We start from the raw sequence: 24,167 nt of genomic DNA on the forward strand, positions 1-24,167 counted from the left end.
CTGAAGTTCGAATCCTTAAAACAGGGTTAGATTACAGCCCTAACACACACACACACACACACACACACACACACACACACACACACACACACACACACACACACACACACACACACACACACACACACACACACACACACACACACACACACACACACACACACACACACACACACACACACACACACACACACACAGTGTGTTAACAGTACCATAGCAATAAGCCCCCACCTACAGTATTACAACATGGTAACACCTACATGAGCACTTCTTTGTTATGGAGATATGCCTGAATTATAACTAGTAAGACGTCTCAGGGCGACATGCGCCCTCGCCCAAAAGGGTGAGGTCGTGCCAATTCTTGGCCATCTGGCCAGTGCTGTATATCGGACCAGTTACCCATATATGGAGACCCCTGCATGATAGTCAACTATGTGATGTCAGAACATGCCCATATATCGGCATTACGAAATATGGGCATTCCCACATTTCCCAGATGCCCTTAATATTGATGACATCGGGACAGGGATCTCCATATATGGGTATAATCTCCATATATGGGTATGATAAGGACAAGGACGTAATTAGTTTGCAAGTGTGACTCGTGATGACATCAGCAATCTCCATATATGGGCAGAAAAGGGACATCAAGCCAGAGCGTGATGTCAGAGCAGCAAACCCATTCTGTTAAGAGCGGTTCCCCTGACATCACAGCGACAAACCCATAGAACCACAGACAAACCTATAGAACCACAGACAAACCTATAGAACCACAGACAAACCTATAGAACCACAGACAAACCTATAGAACCACAGACAAACCTATAGAACCACAGACAAACCTAAAGAACCACAGACAAACCTATAGAACCACAGACAAACCTATAGAACCACAGACAAACCAATAGAACCACAGACAAACCTATAGAACCACAGACAAACCCATAGAACCACAGACAAACCTATAGAACCACAGACAAACCCATAGAACCACAGACAAACCCATAGAACCACAGCGTCAGGTGTGACGTACAGCCAGATATACGTGGACAAGATGTGCTGGTTTTCATAGTATACTTGCGACATACGGTCGCAATAATACAGTTAGTATTTACATTTGCTTTAATTTGATTCCCTTAAATTGACAAAAACTTGCCAATGCATAGATAGACATTGCTCTGAAAATGCATATCATTTGATGACCGCATAAAATGCATAAATCTCGATTTGCAGAGGCATTACGATCTCTCATGACAACTTCAAAGACAGTTCTGAGGTGCATGCACACACGCCTTTTGTTTAGGTGTGGGTTAGTGTTGCGAGAGAAATAAGCAACCAGGTCTAGTATGAAAACAAGCCCAAAAGAAGCGACTAGCCTCGGCCAAATGAGCACTATTGGCTATTTCAAAATAGCAGATTGTGATGCTACACCTAGTGAGCTTGTAGAGCTGCCATTTAAAAGAAAGAAAGAAAATCTTGGAGGAAAAGAATATTTAGAATATTCTTGAAAGATGTTCATTTAAATTTTGCATGGGGGCCTTGGCACCAAATAATATAAATTAATTTGGGGGTCCTTGACTTGAAAATCATTGAGAATCACTGGTTTAAAAAACATTAGGAACGAAGGAACTACACTTTAGAAACCAAATAAACACAACTGACAATATTTACAAGCAACTTTACAGAAGAAACAAGCCCATGGTCGCTTATAATAAGCAGACATGGCAACATGCAAATGTAAAAAATGTTAATTGGGAATTGCAAACTCGCGAGCAAGCCTTCAACCAGCGAAACTAGCTTACAGGCCTCAAAAGGCCATTTTCTGGGCGTCCCCTGCCCACATACCAACTCCCGACGAGCCGGTGCCATTTGGGATGGTTGTGGGACAGTAAGCACGTGAGCCTATGGTCTGCTGTTGTTCAGCACATTGCATGAACATTTTCTTCATCATTGGCACTCACGCAATGCATGATCATGCCAGTGCTAAGTTAAGTACCATGCATAGTAGTACATAAGAACCGCAGGAATACATAAGCAACGGAGGGTGAGACAAATTCCGTCCGGTTGATCCGGTCTGTCTCCCAAGCCTCCGTACTCCGGATGATTTAGATCCGTATACGGACGCTTACGGACAGCACCCAACTGGACGGACTGAACGTACAAGATGTATATCCGTAGCAAGAAGTACCCACGACCACCGTAATAAAACATAGGCGCAGTAGTGATGAAAATTACTTTAACTCTGCTCTAACAGCGGTTCACAAACTGTGTGTCCCAATAATAAATATATTTGATCAAGAAACGGAAAAAAGGTCGTTACACAACCACTTGAAGAGGACGCCTCGACTCCTCACTCATCACGCATCGACAGTCATCAGCTGAGCACAGACAGCGAGGCACACACAAGAAGAGATGACGATGCGGCTCATTTATTACTTGGGAATTATGTTCAATATATGAGCGGGTGTGTATGTGTGTTTTGTTATAATTAGCCTACTCCGGGTCCACATCCATGTGGTTAAATTTGTACTACAAATTTAACCACATGGATGTGGACCATTTTGTACCCTCGCGGAGTTGCATTTACCGCGATAATGTTGCCGACAGACAGCAGATCCAGTCCAGACTGTTACCACGTATTTATACAGTACCAAACATCACGGCGGGTAAAAAATCTGTGGTTCTACATATTTTGGCTAAATGCTTCGGTTTTTACACGTGTGAGAACCACCTTCATGTGGCGCGCGGACGCAAACGGGAGCAGAATTGGAGCGGAGAGCGGGTCGGCACATAAATAACGTGCATGTCTACTATGCATGGCGAAAGAGTTACCGTACGTAGTTCCTCACCCAAAACGTACACAAAATCAACCATACGTAACTATAAATGGCCCTTTAGCCAGCAGCAGAATGACAAGTTCAGCCAACAGAACTATTCTCAAGCGCAGGGGTTTTCAAAGTGGGTGACAGGGCACCCTGGGGTGCCGTGACGGCAGGAAGGGCTGCCGCGAGATAATTTGATAATATTTGGAATTTATTTGGACACTTGAACAAATATTTAGTATCATTTTAAACAAGTACAACGTTATTTTCAGTCAGTTCTAACCAAAATGGCTATTATCTCAACGTTTTCCTCGCAACATAATCACTAAAATATCGTCACTGTCGGGCAGAAACCTCGAATCTCCAAGTTTGTGTACAAACGTGTTCAAATGTGTACGTCTTTTGGTAAAGCAAAGCCCTGCTTCATCATACAAGACTGTCACACAAAACTAGTGAAAACAGCCGATCTACACGCACACAACGCCTCGCGATGCGAGGCGTTGTGTGCTTGTAGATCTGCTGTTTTCACTAGATTTGTACATTTGTGTCCCAATTTGGCTGGGAGCCAGTCATTGGATTTTTATTCATTTTCATTTTTTCATTTCATTTGAAAGCTGAGGATCATAGCTACAAAATGATATATTGGTTGTGGAGATTGACCCAACAGTTTTGAATATATGGCTTATAGAATGATGCCATGCTGAAATACTACTTTTGAGATATTCAAGTTCTAAATAAATTTCTAACCTGCAAATGACCTGACGATCTCTCACATTAATTAAAAAAAGTCTTATTTACATGCAGAGTTAAGCTCTGGCGTTTAAGTGAAATGTAGCCTGAAATTTATGAAATGCTTTAGTGGCTTTATCACATTTTAGTGAGAAAAAAAAGGTATTTTCAGTCCCTGTCTAAAGCTGTACTTTCCGAGATGACTGGCTCTCAGTGAGATTGGGACACATTTTATAGATGGTAAATACAAAACGAACGGTTTTGGACGTACAAGGTTTCCACCCGACAACGAAGATACAAGATATGCTACAAATATAAGGCGCTGGGAGTGAAAATCGTAATGTAGGGGTGCCTCGGATTAAAAAAAGATATCTATGGGGTGCCCTGAGACAAAGAAGTTTGGGAACCCCTGCTCAAGTGGACAGAGACAGCACAGCACCTGCTGTCAGCCGATGATGCAGAGGATGAACACAGGACTGATACCGCTCTCCTCTCCCCTGAAGTCAACTATCTGCCTGTACAGCAGTGGTTTTCAAACTTTTTCACTTCAAGGTAGGCGTGGGCGATATGGAAAAATACAATATCACGATATTTTCCCAAGCTGTATCACGATACACGATTTTATCACGATTCTTTTTCACGTTGGTTTTTATGGTTATTTTTCAAGGTACTTGACAAAAACTAGACTCTCTGGGTTCCTTTTGGGAGGTCTAAATTGAACTTTACAAGTATGTAACTCAATTGTATCACGATATATACGATACCTCTGAAAGGGCATATCGTGGAGACATTGTATCGTCTCAACGATAATTTTCACCATATCACCCACCCCTACATCAAGGTCCATTATTTATTCAGCCATGTATGCCACGGACCACCATTTGATGAGATTCAGGCCATGGCTACACGGAGCTGGATTTTTCATATATCCTGGCATGGGTTTTCAGATATCCACATATAAAAATATCTAGGTCCACACGGAGCTGGATATTTCATATATCCCGGTTTTTCAGATATCCACATATCTAGGTCCACACGACAAAGATATCTAGGTCTAACAAGCACACACACTTATTTATCCGGTTTAAAAAATATCCAGCTTCATGGCCGAAATATCCAGCTTTGTGTGGTTGCAAGCCCCAACAGCAACAAAAAATGTCTAGATTCAGAAAATATCCAGCTCCGTGTAGCCATGGCCTCAGCCTCTCAGACCCAATACTTTTATTGAATATTTTGTTGTTGTGAGATATGGTTTTGTACCATAGAAAAGGCAAACGTTGATCAAACTAAAGATTCTTCAACATTCTCTAATTGTGTAGACTTCTTGTAAATTAAGTAATGCATATGTTTAACAATAATTTAACCCTTGAGAGTGTAAAATGAAACCAAATGGATCCATAATGTAGGGGTTTCAATTGGTTTCATTTCACATTCTCAAGAGTTAAAGATCTATAAGGGTCTATTTGATTAACAACTCTACATCATTTAGCTGGGGACCGCCTGGAACGCCCTCAAGGGACCACGGGTGGTTCCCCGGACCGCTGGTTGAGAACCACTGCTGTACAGCGTCAGCCATCAGCCACCCAGTTCCGTATAAATCGACATTAGCCATTGAAAAACCCATATCCTTTCGACCACCGATTAGAATGCCTCTTAGCCAATCACAAACGCAGAGGTTGTAAATGCCAGAGCCTTGTATACAGAGGGAGTCGCGCCACTCCCGTTCACTTCATGGGGCCAAGTCTTCTACACCAGGGGTTCGCAAACTTTTTTGTCTCGGGGCACCCCATGAATATTTTTTTAAATCCGAGGCACCCCTACATTATAATTTTCACTCCCAGCACCTTATATTTATAGCATATCGTTGTTGTCGGGTGGAAACCTTGTATGTCCAAAACCGTTTGTTTTGTATTTATCATCTATAAAATGTACTAAACTAGTGAAAACAGCAGATCTACAAGCACACAACGCCTCGCATCGCAAGGCGTTGTGTGCTTTTCAATGTTTTCAATAGTTTTGTGCGACAGTCTTGCATGATGAAGCAGGGCTTTGCTTTACCAAAAGACGTACACATTTGAAACTTGGAGATAAGAGGTTTCTGCCTGACAGTGAGGATATTTTAGTGATAACGTTGCGAGGAAAACGTTGAGATAATAGTCATTTTGGTTATATTTTTTTCAAGTGTCCAAATGAATTCCAAATATTATCAAATGATTTCGCGGCACCCCAGGGTGCCCCGTCACCCACTTTGAAAACCCCTGTTCTACACACACATCTATTAGCGTATAGTGACAAACCACAAACCAGAAGTTTACAGAATGCATTGGAGTCTATGAGGGGTAGAAGTGACAATGAACCACGTGAACAGTGCCGTTTCTGACCCCGCAATGGCAGAACTCTCTACGTTTCAAAGGCTCTGGTAAATCCGAATAGTGGTGGAATGAATAAAATAAAATAAAAACTCACCTCTGCGTGTTGGTGGATGGGGAGTTCTTCAGTCTAGTGGAGTGCATGGATGGAGCTCCCAGTACCACAGAGCAGGGTGGAGTGATGAGCTGGTGCGGGCTGCCCGTGTGCGCCAGCGGCGCTTTGGCGCCTCGTACGTTCCTGGAGCCCGCGCCCGCGCCGGGATTCCCGATGTTCCCGAGGTTGGCCCGTCCGTCCTTGGCCTCGTCGCGCTCCTTCTTCCCTCGCTCCTTCTTGTTGAAGTGTGTCGCTGCTGTTCCCGCCGCCGCTGGCCTCTCCTCTTGGACCTCCAACATTCTCTCTATGTCCTTGTCTGGTGTGTGTGTGGGCGTGCGTGTGCAAGACAAGGGTGTTTGTGTGAGTGTGTGAGAGAGAGAGAGAATGTGTAGGTAAGTGAAAAGATAAGAGCAAAAAGGAAAGGAGTCTTTTTTTTCCTTGTTTGATCCGTGCGTTATTGGTGAAGCTTCCCCAAGGGGCTTTCAAAGCCCTTGGGCACACTGTTGAGAGGAGAGAAGAGACAAGAGAACAACCATCCGTTAATATAACAAAGCTCACATGCCATGTGTCCAAACAGTAGTCTGGTCGTGGTGTCCCTCAATGTAAAATACAGTTTTGTTGCACACTGCTGCGTTTTTTCAGCCAAATATAAGAGCAAATTCCGGAGCATGTAAATAAAGAAGCCAACCTCACAAGGGGTTGTTTTTATGTCATGTGTTATTTGGTTTTGTATTTTATTTTTGTTTGTTTTCTTGCTCTTTTTTTTCTTTCTCTTCTTTCTTTTGATTCTGCTGAAGACAGAAATTGTTACTAGGATAACAAGTTCATTTTGTAATGCTTGATAATCTGTTGGCAATAAAACATATTTGACAAAAAAAGAAACCAACCTCACGTTATGTCAATCATGTTTGCACACTGCAAACTGTTTCGTATTTATTATCGGACCACTGGGTCCCTAGCTCCCTCTCTCTCCTTGCCCTGAAAAGCGCATATCACAATGAAAAAACGCAGCTGTGTGCAACCAGCTTAACTCTTTAAGGGTGTAAAGGGTTAATTTAATGCCTCAAGAGTTAAATGCAGTGCAGAGTGGTAAAAATGATCAGCACTACATTGAAGAAGCATACAAGGAATCATGGCAATCTGGAACCAAGCTTTGTGTGTACAGTACGTGTGCGCACATTCATGTGTGTACGCAGTGCAGTTAGTTAGAAATGATCCAAACTACATTGAAGAAGCATTAAGAGGAACTTGAGGAAGTATTGCAATCTTGACTTGAACCGAGCTCTCTCTCTGTGTGTGTGTGTGTGTGTGTGTGTGTGTGTGTGTGTGTGTGTGTGTGTGTGTGTGTGTGTGTGTGTGTGTGTGTGTGTGTGTGTGTGTGTGTGTGTGTGCGTGCGTGCGTGCGTGCGTGCGTGCGTGCGTGCGTGCGTGCGTGCGTGCGTGCGTGCGTGCGTGCGTGCGTGCGTGTGTGTACACAACATGCTCCCCTGGTAATTGCATGAGAATCCTGTCTGAGAGAGCAGCGCGAGTCAGTCAGATTTATATTGTCATCCTGAAAATATTTAGGAGCGCCTCCAAAACGCTCCAACATTGTAGCTGGCTCCAGAGTTCCCCTGGGAGGAGAGGGGGTTGCATGGGCTGCTGGGAACCAGACGAATACACACAAACTCTTCTCTAGGATAGCAATATGGCAGCAGTGGAGCTCCTCTCTCACTGGTCTAGGAAGTGTTTCCCAAACAGTGGTTCGAGGCCCATTTCTGGGTAATTTTTAGCATTTCCTACAACTAAAGCTGGTTGCACACTGCACTGCGTGTTTTCGTTGCGTTTTGGAAATCCGAAATCCAAAAGCCAGGGAGAGAGAGAGGAAAGAGATAGAGAGCAAGGGGCTCAGTGCAACAGCTGCGAAAATCCGAAAAAAATCAACCCTGGTCCGAAAATAAATACGAAACGGGTGGCAGTGTGCAAATGTGATTGACATAACGTGAGGTTGATTTTTTTATTCACGCGCTCCGAAATTCACTCCGATATTCGGCCCGAAAAACGCAGCAGTGTGCAACCACCTTTACTGCGTGTATTATGACTATTTAGGTAAGCTTGGGTCCCGGGGAGACTCCAAATTAATCTTTTTGGTCTCGAACTGAAATGTTTGGGAAACAGTGGTCTACACAGGATAACCTAATTCACACCTAGCCAGGTTATGGGTCACAACGTCAATAAATGGTAAATGGTGCATTTATATACCTTTATCCAAAGCGCTTTACAGAGATTGTGCATTACATTCACCCATTCATACGCTGATGACTGATGACGGAGGAAACCATGCAAGGCACCGACCTGCTCACCGGCGGCGGAAGCAACTAGGGGTTCAGAGTCTTGCTCAAGGACTCTTCGACACCAACTCTGTGTTCTAATGACGGTTTCTCTACCCCTGAGCCACTGCCGCCCTGTCAATATAGAACCATGTGCACCCAAGTGATATCGATAAGGCTTAATTATTTTTTATTATTAAAGTTGTTTTGGAAAAGAGAAGCGGGGATGATGAAACAGCACTGAAATTACTTTGAATTTCTACAACCAAAATTGGCAATCAAACTGTAGAGCGCATTGGGTGCCTCGTTGCTCAGCTGGTCAGTGCAACGACCATATGCTCCTTGTGAGCGTGAGAACCCGAGTTTGAATCCGACTTCTTCATTGTCTCTCCTCTCGCTGCCCTTTGTTTCCCGTCTCTCTACACACTCTCCTATCTGGAATGAAGTAAAAAGAAAAATGCCAAGATAATAACTATGAAAAAGGTACAGAGCACAATTTGCCATTTAAGGGGCACCCCGGTAGCTCACTTGGTAGTGCACATACCCCATATTGTCGCTGTCGGGACGAAAACGTGGTGGTTAAATATTTATAAAACCCACAGACAGACTTAACCACAACCACATTTAACCTGGTGTCCCTTGTTTTGGTCACGTCATTACAGGTGCGTTTCGATGCGTTTTGAGCTTGTGTACTGGCCAGTTTCGGTGCTACTGCACGACATTGTCACAACAACTATGTTACAACGTATAAATAGGGCAATCATTTTGCCATTTTAATACTGCTCAGTTACATGCCTGCGTCAAAGAAATACATTAAAAACACTGAACATGAATGTGAATACATTTTTGGGGACCGGTGGACAGCCATTTCTTTCCCCAGAGTGTTGCCTTTTTGGCTAAGAAAGGAAGGAGAAGAAAGGGGGAAAGGGGAAGAGATGTGAAGGTAGAAAAGATATGTCAGGGTGAGGTGCTGGGCAGGATAGGAAGTCCTGATCCACTTAACTCTCAAATACCTAACCACTTTAACCATTAGTTTATGCTTTAACTGTTGAAAAATAGCAGATATACAAGCTCACAGCGCGGCACCGAGTGCCGCGCTGCGAGCTTGTAGATCTGCTATTTTTGATAAAATCGTGAAAATGAGTGCAAGTCTTTGAATATCTTTGACCCGATCTTTGACCCGACTTCTAAATCCTTCCTCTAAATCAGTGGTTCTCAAACTTTTTCATGTCAAGGACCCCCAAAATTACAGGTATTTAGCCACGGACCCCCATCTCAAAATATGTTGTTCCAGGGACCCCCCAGAAGCAAATATTTGAGTTACAAATGTTCGCTTTTAAATAGATATATTCAAAGACTTGCAAAGAAAAATCATGATTTTTCAAGAATAGCAGATCTACAAGCTCGCAGCGCGGCACTCGGTGCCGCGCTGTGAACTTGTATATCTGCTATTTTTCAATAGTTAAAGCAGTCAATACTCCTAGGCCTAAATGGGTTAAGTCAAAATGATACTGCCAGTAAGCAACCAAATAAACGTCTTAGTGAGTAGTAAGCTTTAAAACTCATTTACACTCTCGATTTTTGGCACGCAACACGTTCTACCACATCGCACTTTTCTACTCAAGATGGAAGAGGCCCAGACCGCTGGGCGGGCAGCTATAGGCTCACAAGCAGTCTGACAGCGCACAGCGGGTTCGAGTCCCGTTCCCGACGGTCTTTGCTGCATGTCTCTCCCCATCTCTCTCTCTCCGCCGTTTCCTGTCCATTTCTACAGTGGACTATAAATAAAAGGCAAAAGAAATGGAATAATACTGGCAAAGACCCACCAGACAACGATGAAGAGGATACACAGATCAAAACCATACACATATGATGAAGACCATACAAAATTAAAAGCATACAGTATACTGATGAATGTGATACACAGACGAATAAGTACACAACCAAACACAAATAATCCCATGTGAAATATACTTAGCTTCTAGTTAAAGCAGCTCTTACGTTTCAGTATCAGATACATAGTCCATTTAGCTCTAAGTCAACTGGCCTTCATGCCCTAAAGGGGTGTCAGCCAAATCTATAGCACCCCAGCATATACAAACTCGTGTATTTTGCACATGTGAGCAGTGAGCACACACACAAACAGTGGGACCTGTCAATCACCCACTGCCTCCAATCACCCACTAACAAGACACTAATTAGGGAGCTTGCTGACATGGCTGTCACAAAACACACACACACGTACGTACACATGCACGCGCGCACGCAGAGCTAATCACAGTGTTCTCTCTCTCTCTCTCTCTCTCTCCCCACCTCCATTAAAAGAACCAGAGCTGTCTATCATACCAAACACTAGGAGCTGCAGCTCGCCCAAGTTAATGGGAAGGCCGCATAATGAGCCGCTAAAAATGAGTATTTTGCCTCTGATATAAATATGGGTCTCCACATGAAACGAGGGCGGAAAATAGTTCAATTCAATTAGATTTGGGTTTTCCGACACGGGTGGTACTGGGAGGGGATAGGCACTTCTTCGCCTCATGCTTATGTAACAGCCATGGCAGCCTGCAGAGAATGGAACCTATCCCTGGGTTCTACGTCACCCAAAAAGCCTGCTAAAGAGACTCTTATGGGGGAGATGGAGGCTTTAAGCCAGTGGAGTGTCTTAGGAGCTTTTTAGAGGTGTGGGGATCATCAGGGGGAGAGAAACACTGGCCTTGCTGCCGAGATACTTTGCTAGTTTGAAACTTCCACCTCCCAGTACGACAAAACACTGCAAGACAAACCTCGGCTTGACAAAAAAAAACACAGATGCCAGTGCACACGCGCAAACACACACACACGCGCACGCACGCACGCACGCGCACACACACTCTCCTCCCTGCTCTTATAGCCGGGCAGATAACAGAAATAATCGTTCACTTGCGGATACAAGCACCAAAATTGGCACACATACTCCTTAGGGATTGCTCTTTTCATAAAACCATCTGGCCAAATAAAATTTCAAGATGGCGGCCATTTTTCAAGCTGGCCGCCATTGAATATACAGTAATCTTGCATTCCGCAATAAAATACCATAGACCTGTCCTATTTGAATGATCTTGGTGTCAAATCATACATTTTTCACTATGTAGAATCCAAATTTGGACCCATGGACTTACTCACTGGCTTCCTTGTACCATATATCAGTCCCGGAATCCTAATATTCTGCTAAATTAGAGGTTTGTTTTATGTCTGACTCGGGTAAAATGGGTGGTAGTGTATATCTTAGTATTGTTAGAGGTTTATAGTGTGTATGTGTGTGTGTGTGTGTGTGTGTGTGTGTGTGTGTGTGTGGGGGGGGGGGGGGGGGGGTAATGTAGTAACTCAACAGAGTGGATTTCAATGCACAGCGGCTGACGCGGCTAAAATGCATGGTAGATATAATAGTGCCGTGGGATCACCCTTTGTCTAGTCTCTATTCTTTGACCTTTTCGACTTGGGTAACCCTGCCAGGAGTACAAGCCTCCTGCCGACATAGCTCTGGGGGTCATGGAGACACGCAAACTGCCTCACCACAATAAGGTGATGATCCCGTCGAGGCAGGAGGTAGTTTTTTTTTAAAGTTTTTTCTATCTAGGGCCTAGGCAGTGTAGTACAATAGTATAGTAGGCCTAGACTACAACGCTTCTAAACCTCGCACCTGCAGCTGCACAGTGCCGTGCAGGTCAGACCAAAGCGGTAGCATTTGCATCGACTGCAGCATTCCAACTTGCATCCACACTTGGTCAGCTGCTGGCAACTCTCTGCAATGGGTGGGAGCTCAGTCCAATCAATCTGCCACAGATCTCCTTTCTTGGTCCAGTCCCAGTTGTCAGGAGTCTGCATTTCTGGTTGACATACTGTTGACTGACTCCAGATGCAGGCCGCTTGATAGGAAGCGCGCTTCACATGTTGCTTCAGTGCTGCTTGCGTTGGAGGAATGGCTTCGTATGGCCTCTGCTTCGCAGCCAGTGAAGGCATGGAAGAAGAGCATCCCTTTGCTCTTTTCTGCAAGAATGCAACACAGGTCATGAACAGGAATCCACTTTAAGTTCTGTCTTTGGCCAAAGGCAACCCACAACTGCTGCAGACAAAGCTCCTGAAGTGCCTGCAGAACACTGACTGCGATGACAACAACATCTGTGTCGTTGGCTTTGACCATGATGACCTTGCTGCCTGCTTCTGTGGCATGCCTGGCATGCACAAAGATCCGTGTGTCCGCTTCTTCGTGACTGCATGGTGCCACCCCAGCCAGATTGATAGTGCTGTTGCTGAGAGCATCTTCTTCCTTGGTCACAATGACCACATTTGGTGAGCCCACACATGCTATCTTATCAGCCAGAAAGTTGAATAGCTCAGCTTTGTTGTCATTTTCTCTCATAAAGTTTTGCCATTTTGAAGGAATTTTGCCCAAGCCTGTCACCCTGCGTCTCACCCCACGTCCACGCTTCAATCTAGTTTCAGCTTTCAGACTAGATGGCCTAGTAATGTGGTCATTGTGACCAAGAAAGAAGATGCTCTCAGCAACAGCACTATCAATCTGGCTGGGGTGGCACCATGCAGTCACGAAGAAGCGGACACACAGATCTTTGTGCATGCCAGGCATGCCACAGAAGCAGGCCAGAAGCAGGTCATTATGGTCAAAGCCAACGACACAGATGTTGTTGCCATCACAGTCAGTGTTCTGCAGGCACTTCAGGAGCTCGGTCTGCAGCAGTTGTGGGTTGCCTTTGGCCAAAGATAGAACTTAAAGTGGATTCCTGTTCATGACCTGTGTTGCACTCTTGCAGAAAAGAGCAAAGGGATGCTCTTCTTCCATGCCTTCACTGGCTGCGATGTTATTTCAGCATTCCGCGGAAAGGGGAAGAAGTCTGCGTGGCAAACCTGGAATGTTTGTGATGAGGCTTCCGGTGTCTTCAGCAAACTCAGCCATTACCCACCTGTAGTGGATGATGAAGACCTGAAAACCTTGGAAAAGTTTGTGGTCATGATGTACGACCAATCCAGCACAGCTGAAGGTGTCAATGATGCGAGGTTGGACTTGTTTGCTCGGAAGCAGAGGCCATACGAAGCCATTCCTCCAACGCAAGCAGCACTGAAGCAACATGTGAAGCGCGCTTCCTATCAAGCGGCCTGCATCTCAGTATGTCAACCAGAAATGCAGACTCCTGACAACTGGGGCTGGACCAAGAAAGGAGATCTGTGGCAGATTGATTGGACTGAGCTCCCACCCATTGTAGAGAGTTGCCAGCAGCTGACCAAGTGTGGATGCAAGTTGGAATGCTGCAGTCGATGCAAATGCTACCGCTTTGGTCTGACCTGCACGGCACTGTGCAGCTGCAGGTGCGAGATTTAGAAGCGTTGTAGTCTAGGCCTACTATACTATTGTACTATACTGCCTAGGCCCTAGATAGAAGAAAAAAATACCTCCTGCCTCGACGGGATCATCACCTTATCGTGGTGAGGCAGTTTGCGTGTCTCCATGACCCCCAGAGCTATGTCGGCAGGAGTCTTGTACTCCTGGCAGGGTTACCCGAGTCGAAAAGGTCGAAGAATAGAGACTAGACAAAGAGTGATCCCACGGCGCTATTATATCTACCATGCATTTTTGCCGCGTCAGCTGCTGTGCATTGAAATCCGCTCTGTTGAGTTACTACATTACTACATGACCCCCCCCACACACACACACACACACACACACACACACACACACACACACACACACACACACACACACACACACACACACACACACACACACACACACACACACACACACTATAAACCTCTAACAATACTAAGATATACACTACAACCTATTTTACCCGAGTCAGACATAACACAAACCTCTAATTTAGCAGAATATTAAGATTCCGGGACTGATATATGGTACAAGGAAGCCATTGAGTAAGTCCATGGGTCCAAATTTGGATTCTACATAGTGATAAATGTATGATTTGACACCAAAATCATTCAAATAGGACAAGTCTATGGGATTTTATTGCGGAATGCAAGATTACTGTATATTCAATGGCGGCCATCATGAAAATTGGCCGCCATCTTGATTTTTTTTTTGGCCAGATGGTTTTCTGAAAAGAGCAATGCCTAAGGAGTATGTGTGCCAATTTTGGTGCTTGTATCCGCAAGTGAACGATTCACCTGTAATATGCACTTTATCTGCCTCGCTATTAGCCCTGCTGTTGGCTGTAAAGGGCCTGCTGATGTTTCAGCCTTATTTATGCAAATCCCATTTTGCAGCTCAGCCACAACAGACTAGTATAGCTCTCTCTCCCCCTCTCTCTCTCTCTCTCTCTCTCGCTCCCCCGCTCACTCTCCGTCTGCTCGGCCTCCATCTCGAGAAATTCTTTTTAACCCCGCTATTTGTTTAGTGCAATATCCAAAAAGGCTATTTTTTTCCATCTCTCCGCCCTGTGTTTTTCGGCAAGACAATGGCCCAGACACACAGCCGGCTGTGAGGCACCCGCATGGTCTATGCCAGTGGTTCTCAACCTTTTCAGTCCGCGACCCCCAAAATTATCATATTTTAACTGAGGACCCCCCTGTCACCCCCCCACCCTATAAGCACTAAGAGTTGAGACATTACATTTTGTATAACATGGTTCTATTGTGAAAATAGCAGATCTACATGCTCACCCATGTAGATCGGCTATTTTCACAATTTCTGCCCCTAATATGAGACAATTTGGACAATGTTTAATTTATCATTTTAGATGTATTAAAAGTCCTTAAATTGTCACTTTAGAAATGTGCAGATACCCTCTATACACTTAATCTCTATGTTGGTTTATTTACTGCTGAGTGAGAAAACAATGTTGCACATTAAGTTAATCATCTGGGGACCCCCCCAAAATAATGTGGGGACCCCGACCCACAGGTTGAGAACCACTGGTCTATGCAACATGGGAGCTCTCACACTAACAAAAACACACGAGTTGCACGTACCAAATGAAATCTAATAATTACACACATAAAGTCCTTTCCAAGCGCTCCACATTTAGGACCCAACTGCAACACCACGTCATCATGTCCTAAAAGTTTATTTTTTTAAATCTCAAAATTTTGATGCCACGATTTTGTAACCCATGTTTCACCCGGTGTCAATTGCGTAAGCCACTTTTTTTATACCACGACCCTATATGAGGGAAATTATTTGGCGACCCCAGTCCCCAGCCGCCAGTACAGGTAAACACCATGCCTAAAAGGAACATCCCAAATAAGTCCTTTTACAGTCTTTTTGATCTGTTGTGAAACACAGATCCAATACACAGGTCCCGAAATTGCCCTGAAAGCCACGTGACCATGGAATTCATGGACATAACAAATAGCAAGCAAAGAAAACATTCAATAACATCACAGTTATAAAAACAATATATGTACAGGATAGGGGAAACAAGGGGGTGGGGCTAAGGTAAAGGGGTGTGCTCACTTCTCACCTGTATATGGGAGAAGTGATAACTACCTCCTTCTCTGGCCTCCTGAAAGGTGAGTTTTCAGGTCAGTTTTGAAGGATGCCAACGAGCTACATGTTTTAAGGGAATCAAGGAATTGCACACCTGGGTGGCAGTGTTGTAGAAGGAGAATTTACCCATATTTGTCGATGTTCGTTGTGTGCGCTTGCTCTGGTGTTGTGGCTGTGGGTGTCACTAACTTTTTGGAAATGTTTGGTCAGATATGCGGGTCGCGACCCATATTTGAGAACCCCTAGCCTAAGCTGTAATCCTGGGCGCTACTCTTCCTCTGCCATCCTGGGGGAGCGCCCCGGACTGAGCTCATGCTTCCTTCAATGCATGGGGAGTGAGCGGGCCGCTTCTTATCGCCTGACAGGGGGGAGTTTCCCTGGTGGGACGTATCATGTGGAAGGAACACGATATTCACATATACACCAGTTCCTTTCCCCTCCATCAGGAGCAATGTAATGCTAAAACAACCCTGATACTATCAGAACAAAATCAAGAGTCAGAAACAGTTTATGGACAATTATCTTTTCACATACAAGGAATTTGTATGGGTGCATTTCTTTCAGACACAAAGTTACTGAGCGGTGGAGGCTGCGCAACAGCACTGCTGGGTGGGTGCCTACTGTAGCCTGTAAAGTAGCCTACTGTATGTGTACTGTACTGTATGGTCACCAGCAGGTATTGCAGTTCATACTACGGACTAACTAACAGCCAGGGACAAAGTCACTCTGAGGAGCAGCTGACCACCGCTCAAAAAAATATATATAACAAAATAAAGTATAGTATATTATGGTCAAGACAAGTAGCCTATGATTGCCTCATTTGCCTGACTGATAAATACAAAAAGATACAGCCTCATCATTTCACGAGTTGGTGAAATACTTCTGGACAGCAATTTTACAGCTGCATCATTGACTGGTGTTATCAATCCGAGTACTATTTTCTAGCCTCATGTTTAATTTATACTTCATTGTGCAAGAATAGCCGATCTACAACTATGACCAAATGACCTGTTCCAATATTTTCAATACCTTCGTGGTTATTCATTACGAACCAATCTAATCAAATTTTATAGATTATTTTATACTTGCATAATATTTAAGTAACTGATTAACTCATTGAGTGCCAGCCTATCACCACTAGAGGGCGCCCAGTGACCAGAGAATAATAGAGATATGCTGGTAATGCATGCCCAAGCCCTGGAGCCCAAGCCCAAGCCCTACTTGCCTGAACACTTTCCTTTGTGCATGTACAGGAAGAGGATGAAGTTAGCTTGAAGTTAGCTATTGGCTACCAAGCATTTTAGAAGCCTTATTTTCGTCAACTTAGCCATGATTAAACCTTGCACACCTCATGCATGGGAAAAAAACAGAGAAGAATGAGCTCTAAAAAATCCAATGCAATCCTGGATTGCATTGGAGTGGATTTGTGCAGTTTGTTCACAGCTTTCAAACAAAAAAATCCGATTGGAAATCCGTTCAGGCATTCTTGAGATAATCGCCATTATGTTTTACATGTAATGTAAACAAAAATGGCTGCCCTTTATGTTAGATGGGGTTGTATGGGGGTGGAACATGCAAAATCGCGATTGAAATCATGTTCACCAGATTTGATGGGGTCCAAAAAAAAAAAAAAAAAAAATCAAAAAAATTTTTTTCAATTTTTTTTTTTTTTTTTTTTTAAAAAGCCGAACTTGTTCGGGATCGGCACTCTACGATACGCTAATAAAGCCGAACTAGTTCGGGATTGGCACTCAATGAGTTAAACATTTATCCCTTATTAACCAACGATGTATATAACATTGTCTTTTTGAACGGAGCTATAGCACCAACATCTGGCTTTGTCCGGTCAAGAACCGAAGGGAAAAACAGTCTCTCCCCATGCCTACGGCCTGGTGAAGACAAAAATGTCCGGGGCTAAAGTAAACTGAAACGCGGGCTACATCTGACCTAGATATGGCCTACATCCTGGCACAATGGCTCAAAGTTTGTTGTGTAAAATGTCCGTTCAAAAACTGGGGGGAAAAAAAACGTGTAAAACAAAATGTCCAGGGCTTGTGTAAACTGAATCGTGGCCTACATCTGGCCTACATTTGGCACAATCGGCTCAAATGTTTTTGTACGCCCAGGGTCCCATTGGCCAAGCTTTGCAGGATGCGCTATGATTGGCTAGCGGTACGCTTGATGACATTAACTCATAAATAGCACCGCTCACTTCACACTAGGTGTGATTATGCTTACATACTGGGGAAACATTTAACTGCACCTTGATTAGACTGATGAGACAGTGGTCGAATTGCTGGTTACCTTAGTTAAGTCAGTCAGTCCACCTTAATGCCAGGTTAGCTCATTTCATTAGCTTGTTAACACTGTGATCTTCTCTGCGAAAATAAGTTGGTTTTAACCACAAATAGAGCCCATAGATATGACGATGGCAATCTGGAAGCTCTGCAAGATAAGTACTGCTGAAGGAAACCGTAGACGCACATTTAGTCACTGACAAACAAAACTGTACACCGTCTCTCTTTCACACACGCGAGCACACACACACACACACACAGTCTCTGTTCAAACGAACAGACGAATTTGGCGGGGGTTGTTCACACTCACTGTGCACTGATGGCTCGTCATTGATTCCGAATAGAACCAAGGTGTTACCCGATTTGAATTCCTTTCAATGCAGTTGTTGAGTAGGCTATGACGTCTGTTTGCAACTTCCCAACTGAGCCCAGTCATAACAGTGGGAGAGAAGGGCACAAAGCTTGAAATCATTTTCTTGAGGCAGGGTGTTGCTCCGCAGACCTCTTTGGGGTCAAATCTGCACTACCAATTCTGATTAACCCGATCCACATATTAATGACTCTCAGTCTGAAACTGAACAGAGTTAATGCAGTACTTGGCTGGGGATTGGCTGACGGGGTATGTATGGCACACCTGCATAGTGCATACTCACCTGTTGCAGTTGACTTCCTGAGAGCGGTGGCCAAATATGCCACACCCTTGCGGAGAGCTCTCGTGACACGCACACCCTCACTCACACAAACACACACACAGCGCGCCTGGAATGCCAAGTAGTGCTAAAGATAGAGCAGTGACGCCACAGATGAGGCGTTTTGACATATACATCTACCGTAGCAAGAATCAACACACACACACAAACTAGGCTAGTATGACTAGGCTCTCTTGTTCCTCCTGAACGCGAGCCATGTCAAATATTTACAGTGAACTTTTAAACTGTTCCGCATTCTACAAACTCTTATTACTCCCAGTGTACAACAGCAACATCTCTCTTTCTCACACACACACACTTACGGCCCAACCCAGCTGAGTGTAACAGGTCTTTCGAGCACCGGTCTTTATCCCTCCTCACTCTCTCTCTCTCTCACTCTCCTCCCACCACCCCCTCACGTCGCTCACTCCCAGCTTCCTCTAGTCTCTTCTCCCGGTCCAGCATTTCCCGTCCTCACCCCCCCCCCAACCCCCTTCCCCGATTCTTCAGCTCCTCTGTTTGGCAGACGATAGCTGCCATCCCCGGGGAGGTGACATGTGTGTAATGTCACGTTTTGTCACATCATGTCGCGGTGACAGAGCCCCCTCTCTGTGTCCGTCACGATGATGGAGGTGGCAATGAAAAGCGGGAGAAAGGGACAGGAGTGTGATACCGACATACCCATGGGAGAGAAGGGAAGCTAGAGAGGAAACCCATTACACAAGTCACTCTCTTCTCACCGTGTGCGTCTGAGTGGGTGGGTGTCTCTGTCATGGACATTTGTGTGTGTGTGCACGTGTGTGTGTGTGTGTGCCGTGCACACACAAAAACACACACAGGCACAAACGTACACATAGCTGACTCACTAGTGACACATCTGCTGGCGTAGCCTGGGCACGGTGCCACGCGTGGCGGCCAGCCCTGGCAGCAGGACTGGCACTCAGCACAGTCCGGCTTGCTCTGATCTCCCGTCTCACACACGCTGCACCCTTCCATTCTCCAGACCATGTCCCTCTGCCTGCCCTCTCTCCCCGTCTAAGTGGGTGCATCTCGCTACCACGCATTCAATGCTCTCTCCTCTATGGCACAAAGAGACCTTTTTTCAAGAACAACCCCCCCGTAAAAACATACAACTATCTCTCTGCCTCACTGACGCAATAACTGTTGTTTATCGTGGCCGCGCGTGCAGTGCACCGACACACACAGAGATGGGGCAGATTATGCTTAGAGAATTATTATTCTAGTGCCGGCCAGCTTCTACCGAGTAAAATCCTCCGGGTTTATTTACCCTTTTGTAACTCTGAGAGTGTGCAAATGTAACCAAATGGACCCGTAAATGTCCATTTGGTTACATTTGTACAGGGTTAAATGAACGCTGAGGATTTGTCATGCAGTGAGTGAGCAGTAGATCTGTTGTTCAAGTGACTACTGTTGTAACAGAAACACAGCTCCTCTCAACACAACCCCTCGCTCTCCTCCCTTCCCTTCCCTGACCGGGTTCTCTGGTCCGTGACTCCCTCCCTCGATCCCTACGGTCGCTCCCACACTCTGGGCACATTCCTCCCTTGCTCATGCTGTGAGGACGTCTCCCTGTGGCTAAAAGCATTGTGGGAAATCCCAACGGTCGGCCCGTTCGGAGGCTCTGCGGACCATTGAGGTAAAGTGGAAAAGGGGGGGGGTTTCTCAACAAAAAAAAGAAAAGAAAAAGAAAAAACATGAACCGACGATTGCCTCTATTGACACAGTACAAAATCTTCTAAAAAGACGACAAAATATTTCAGTCAATGAAGCAGTGTTTGAATCGATGGTCTTTACCAAACCATGCTGTGCGAGGCCTCCATCAGAGCACAACAAAATAATTTGCCTCTCGAGTGCTGAGAGCACAAACAAAGAAGACAGAAATCTGACATCTTGAACACAAACCTTTTTCCTCCCATTTGCCCAATTATTTCTTATTCAAAGTACAACTGAGGATGATAGTAACAATTTGCCACATACTGTATGACCACTTGACAAGGTTCATTCAAGTTAGTTAAACTAAAAAGTTAACCCATTAAAGCAGATTCTACAAATATCTTCTAAATCAGTAGTTCTTACATTCAATTGTCCAAATGTCTTTAAATAGCATATGTACAAGCTCGCAGCGTGGCACGCACTTCGTGCACATGCTGCGAGCACACTGTGAGCTTGTAGATCTGCTATTTTTGGACCAACACTCAGGACATTTACTGTTTGCTGCTGGGTGTACCGAAACTAAGTCACTAAACCAAAATAACATCTTAAATGAAAATACGCTCACAAGCACCCGTCTCTTCTGCTCTCTGCTCTATCGTGGGACCAAAATTAGCACCCTGGAGGAACATGAGCCAGAGTCTGTCCCTGAATTACCCCAGTTTACACTGGTGTGTCATTCTCCTGGAATTTTAAACACACTGGCAACGACCTGCCCAATTAAATATACGGGCAGAAAAAGAGACTCGCGCACATGTAACTACGCGTACTAACGCACACACATACAAACAAATGTCCACCACTGGTTTAATGGCTGACCAAATCGCTCGTCTCTTCTGGCATTGACGGGTACACATTATTGTGTATCATTATTTTATGCTCTAACTATTGAAAAATAGTAGATCTACAAGCTCACAGCGCGGCACCGAGTGCCGCGCTGCGAGCTTGTAGATCTGCTATTTTTTTTAAATCGTGAAAATTTGAATTTTGACCTGATTCTATAAGTGTCTTTTGAATCCTTCTAAGGTTTTTTGAAAAACCTATGTTTTTATGTCAGCAATCTGGCTATAGCCATCGTCAAAGAAAAGGTCCTTTTCACTTAACCGGAGCTCAGTTAGTCTGTTCTTGAGTAGCCTGGGCTGGCTTCCAATTTCGGGCTTTTGATCCGGTCGGGAGCGGAAGAGCTCCTACGTTTTTCTGTAGTCCAAAACGGACTACACTTTGGCCGGAAACAACGACCGGAAACAGTTTTAACCCGTACTTGCGCATGCGCTAACTACTTGCGCATGCGCTAAACTGGGTTGAAACTGTTTCCGGTCGTTGTTTCCGGGCAAAGTGTAGTCCGTTTTGGACTACAGAAAAACGTAGGAGCTCTTCCGCTCCCGACCGGATCAAACGGCCCGTTTAGTAAACGAAGACCAGGCTTTCTCTCAGGGGAAAGCCTGGTGAGGCGAGGTTAGTTCTTGAGAGACTACTATGTCAGTGGTTCTCAAACTTTTTCATGTGAAGGACCCCCAAAATGATATGTATTTGGCTACGGACCCCCATCTCAAAATATTTAGTTGCAGGGACCCCCCAGAAGCTAAATTTGAGTTACAATCGTTCGCTTTGAAAATACATATATTCAAAGATTTGCACACATTTTCACGACTTTTTCAAAAATAGCAGATCTACAAGCTCGCAGCGCGCTGTGAGCTTGTAGATCTGCTATTTTTCACTGGTTACAGCATTCAATATTTCTAGCCTAAATGGGTTAAAGAACACTGAATGTTCCACAACAACACATCATCATCGCCCCCCTCCACCCGTTAAGTACCTGGCGTCCATACATCAAGAAATTTCGAGAGAAAAAATAGCAGATCTACAAACAGCAGATCTACAAGCTCGCAACAGATCGCAATGCCACACGTGAACTTGTAGATCGGCTATTTCCGGCGCTCAGCGCCAAGTACATCTATAAAATAGGGCTTGAGTGGTTAAGCATATTGTAGCCTAATTCAATGAAAAGCAATAACATTCATTGACCAGTGACCACATAAGATAGGTATGCTAGCTGAAAACAACGCAAGATAAATTCACCCTTTGTCAAGTCCCGCCCGTTGTTGTGCGCCTCTTCACAACCATTGGTTGCTGTGTCTTGGTGGGACACTCGGTGGGACACTCCATCCACTACCATTTTAATAGTTGCTTCATATTGTTATTCTGTGTGTTCAATTCTAATTTCAAACTTGTTTTCAGTCAAATGGAGCTGCTCAGTGGCAGTATAGTGACTCAGCATGTTTTTAAATGTTTTTAGCAAATTCAACATAAAAAAAAAGGCGGAACCAGGGCGGGACGAGGCAGATAGAGCCTGCTGGTTGGTCAGTTGGTCAACTTATTGCTATTACCATGTAATAGCAATAATAATAGAAAGACAGCCTCTGAAGCTTCTTCCATTTTGTAGTTTAGGCCTCAGACATGCTCATTTCTATAGAAGTTATAGCTCCATTTAGTCAATCCTGACTAAAGGGTTCCCACAAAACTAAACTATAGTTACTTTGCATTTGCCCAATACACCATGGATCCTTTCATATTATTACATCACACATTCTGAGACTTTATAAAAGGTCCCAAAACCTACACATTAGCAACTTAGAAATATCAGTTACTACTGCACACAATGGCATTAGGATGATGCCTCTAGCTTTTTGAACAAGCCCTTTATCATTTCCACTGTCAAACTTCACCCTCTGAAACCAAAGCCATGGTGAGGTCACACCCACGGGCACCTACTGATAAGGTATTAATAAACATGCGTTATTGTTGGAATAAATTCCCAACTGTCATGTACAATTAGCTAAACCATTTCAAATACAAAACAAGTCTTTTGACTGGAGTTGCATGTATGTGATTGGCTTTGATCGGTAAAATACAAACCAAGTCTTTTGACTGGAGTTGCATGTATGTGATTGGCTTTGATCGGTATCGGCTTTGCCGATCTACAAGCTAGATCAGCTATTTTCACAATATTTATCTGTGGGACTGAATGTAACCTCAGCTTCAACTCCAACAAGTTGAATTGGACACTAAAGGACCTCAGCCTGCAATGACCTAATGTTTATACTTAATATACAATGTCAATGTTTTGTAAGAAGAATCATTAAATATTAGGGATGTGAAAAGAAATCGAAAATAGACTCGAAAATCTACTCATGCTCACCGCGACTCAAAAATCGAAAAATATATATATTTATTTTTTCTAAAGTTTTTCCCCAAAAAATGTTTTAATTGCTTGTTCAAAAAACGTTATAAGCGTTAATGTTTTCCAAATGTGAGAGGACCGTGTGTGTGTCTGTGTCGGAGACAAGTGCATGTCTGTGTTGTGCATGCATGCGGCGCTAGTCAGGTCCGCGGACTACTGGTTGAGAAACACTGCTGGACTGGTCTGATGCACGCGTCATAGCAGTGCGCGCTGACTTGCCTGACTGGATCAACTCTATGGACTGGATGCGTTTTGTTTACCTCCTGCCTCTGCATGCATGCTTGACACGAAAGCTCGCTTGTTAATGGCAGCGTCGCAGTCGTGTGCGATGATCACAAAATACACTACTCGTCGTTAATGCGACACACCCGTGGATGCGGTCGGGGAG

At 44.4% G+C, this 24,167-nt stretch overlaps 1 protein-coding gene across 2 annotated transcripts in view; it reads right to left on the reverse strand.

The window, feature by feature from the left end:
- bcl9 (BCL9 transcription coactivator) overlaps positions 1-24,167 on the reverse strand; it is a 57,384-nt gene that overhangs the window by 25,458 nt on the left and 7,759 nt on the right. For both annotated transcript variants that reach the window (XM_080753601.1, XM_080753600.1), the window contains exon 3: positions 6,018-6,514. In XM_080753601.1, coding sequence (XP_080609727.1) covers positions 6,018-6,313 — 296 coding nt within the window. In that variant the 5' untranslated portion in view covers positions 6,314-6,514. The remainder of the gene's footprint in view (positions 1-6,017; positions 6,515-24,167) is intronic.

This window comes from Nannobrachium achirus (genome assembly GCF_963921795.1).
Source record: "Nannobrachium achirus genome assembly, chromosome: 22".
NCBI lineage: Eukaryota > Metazoa > Chordata > Actinopteri > Myctophiformes > Myctophidae > Nannobrachium > Nannobrachium achirus.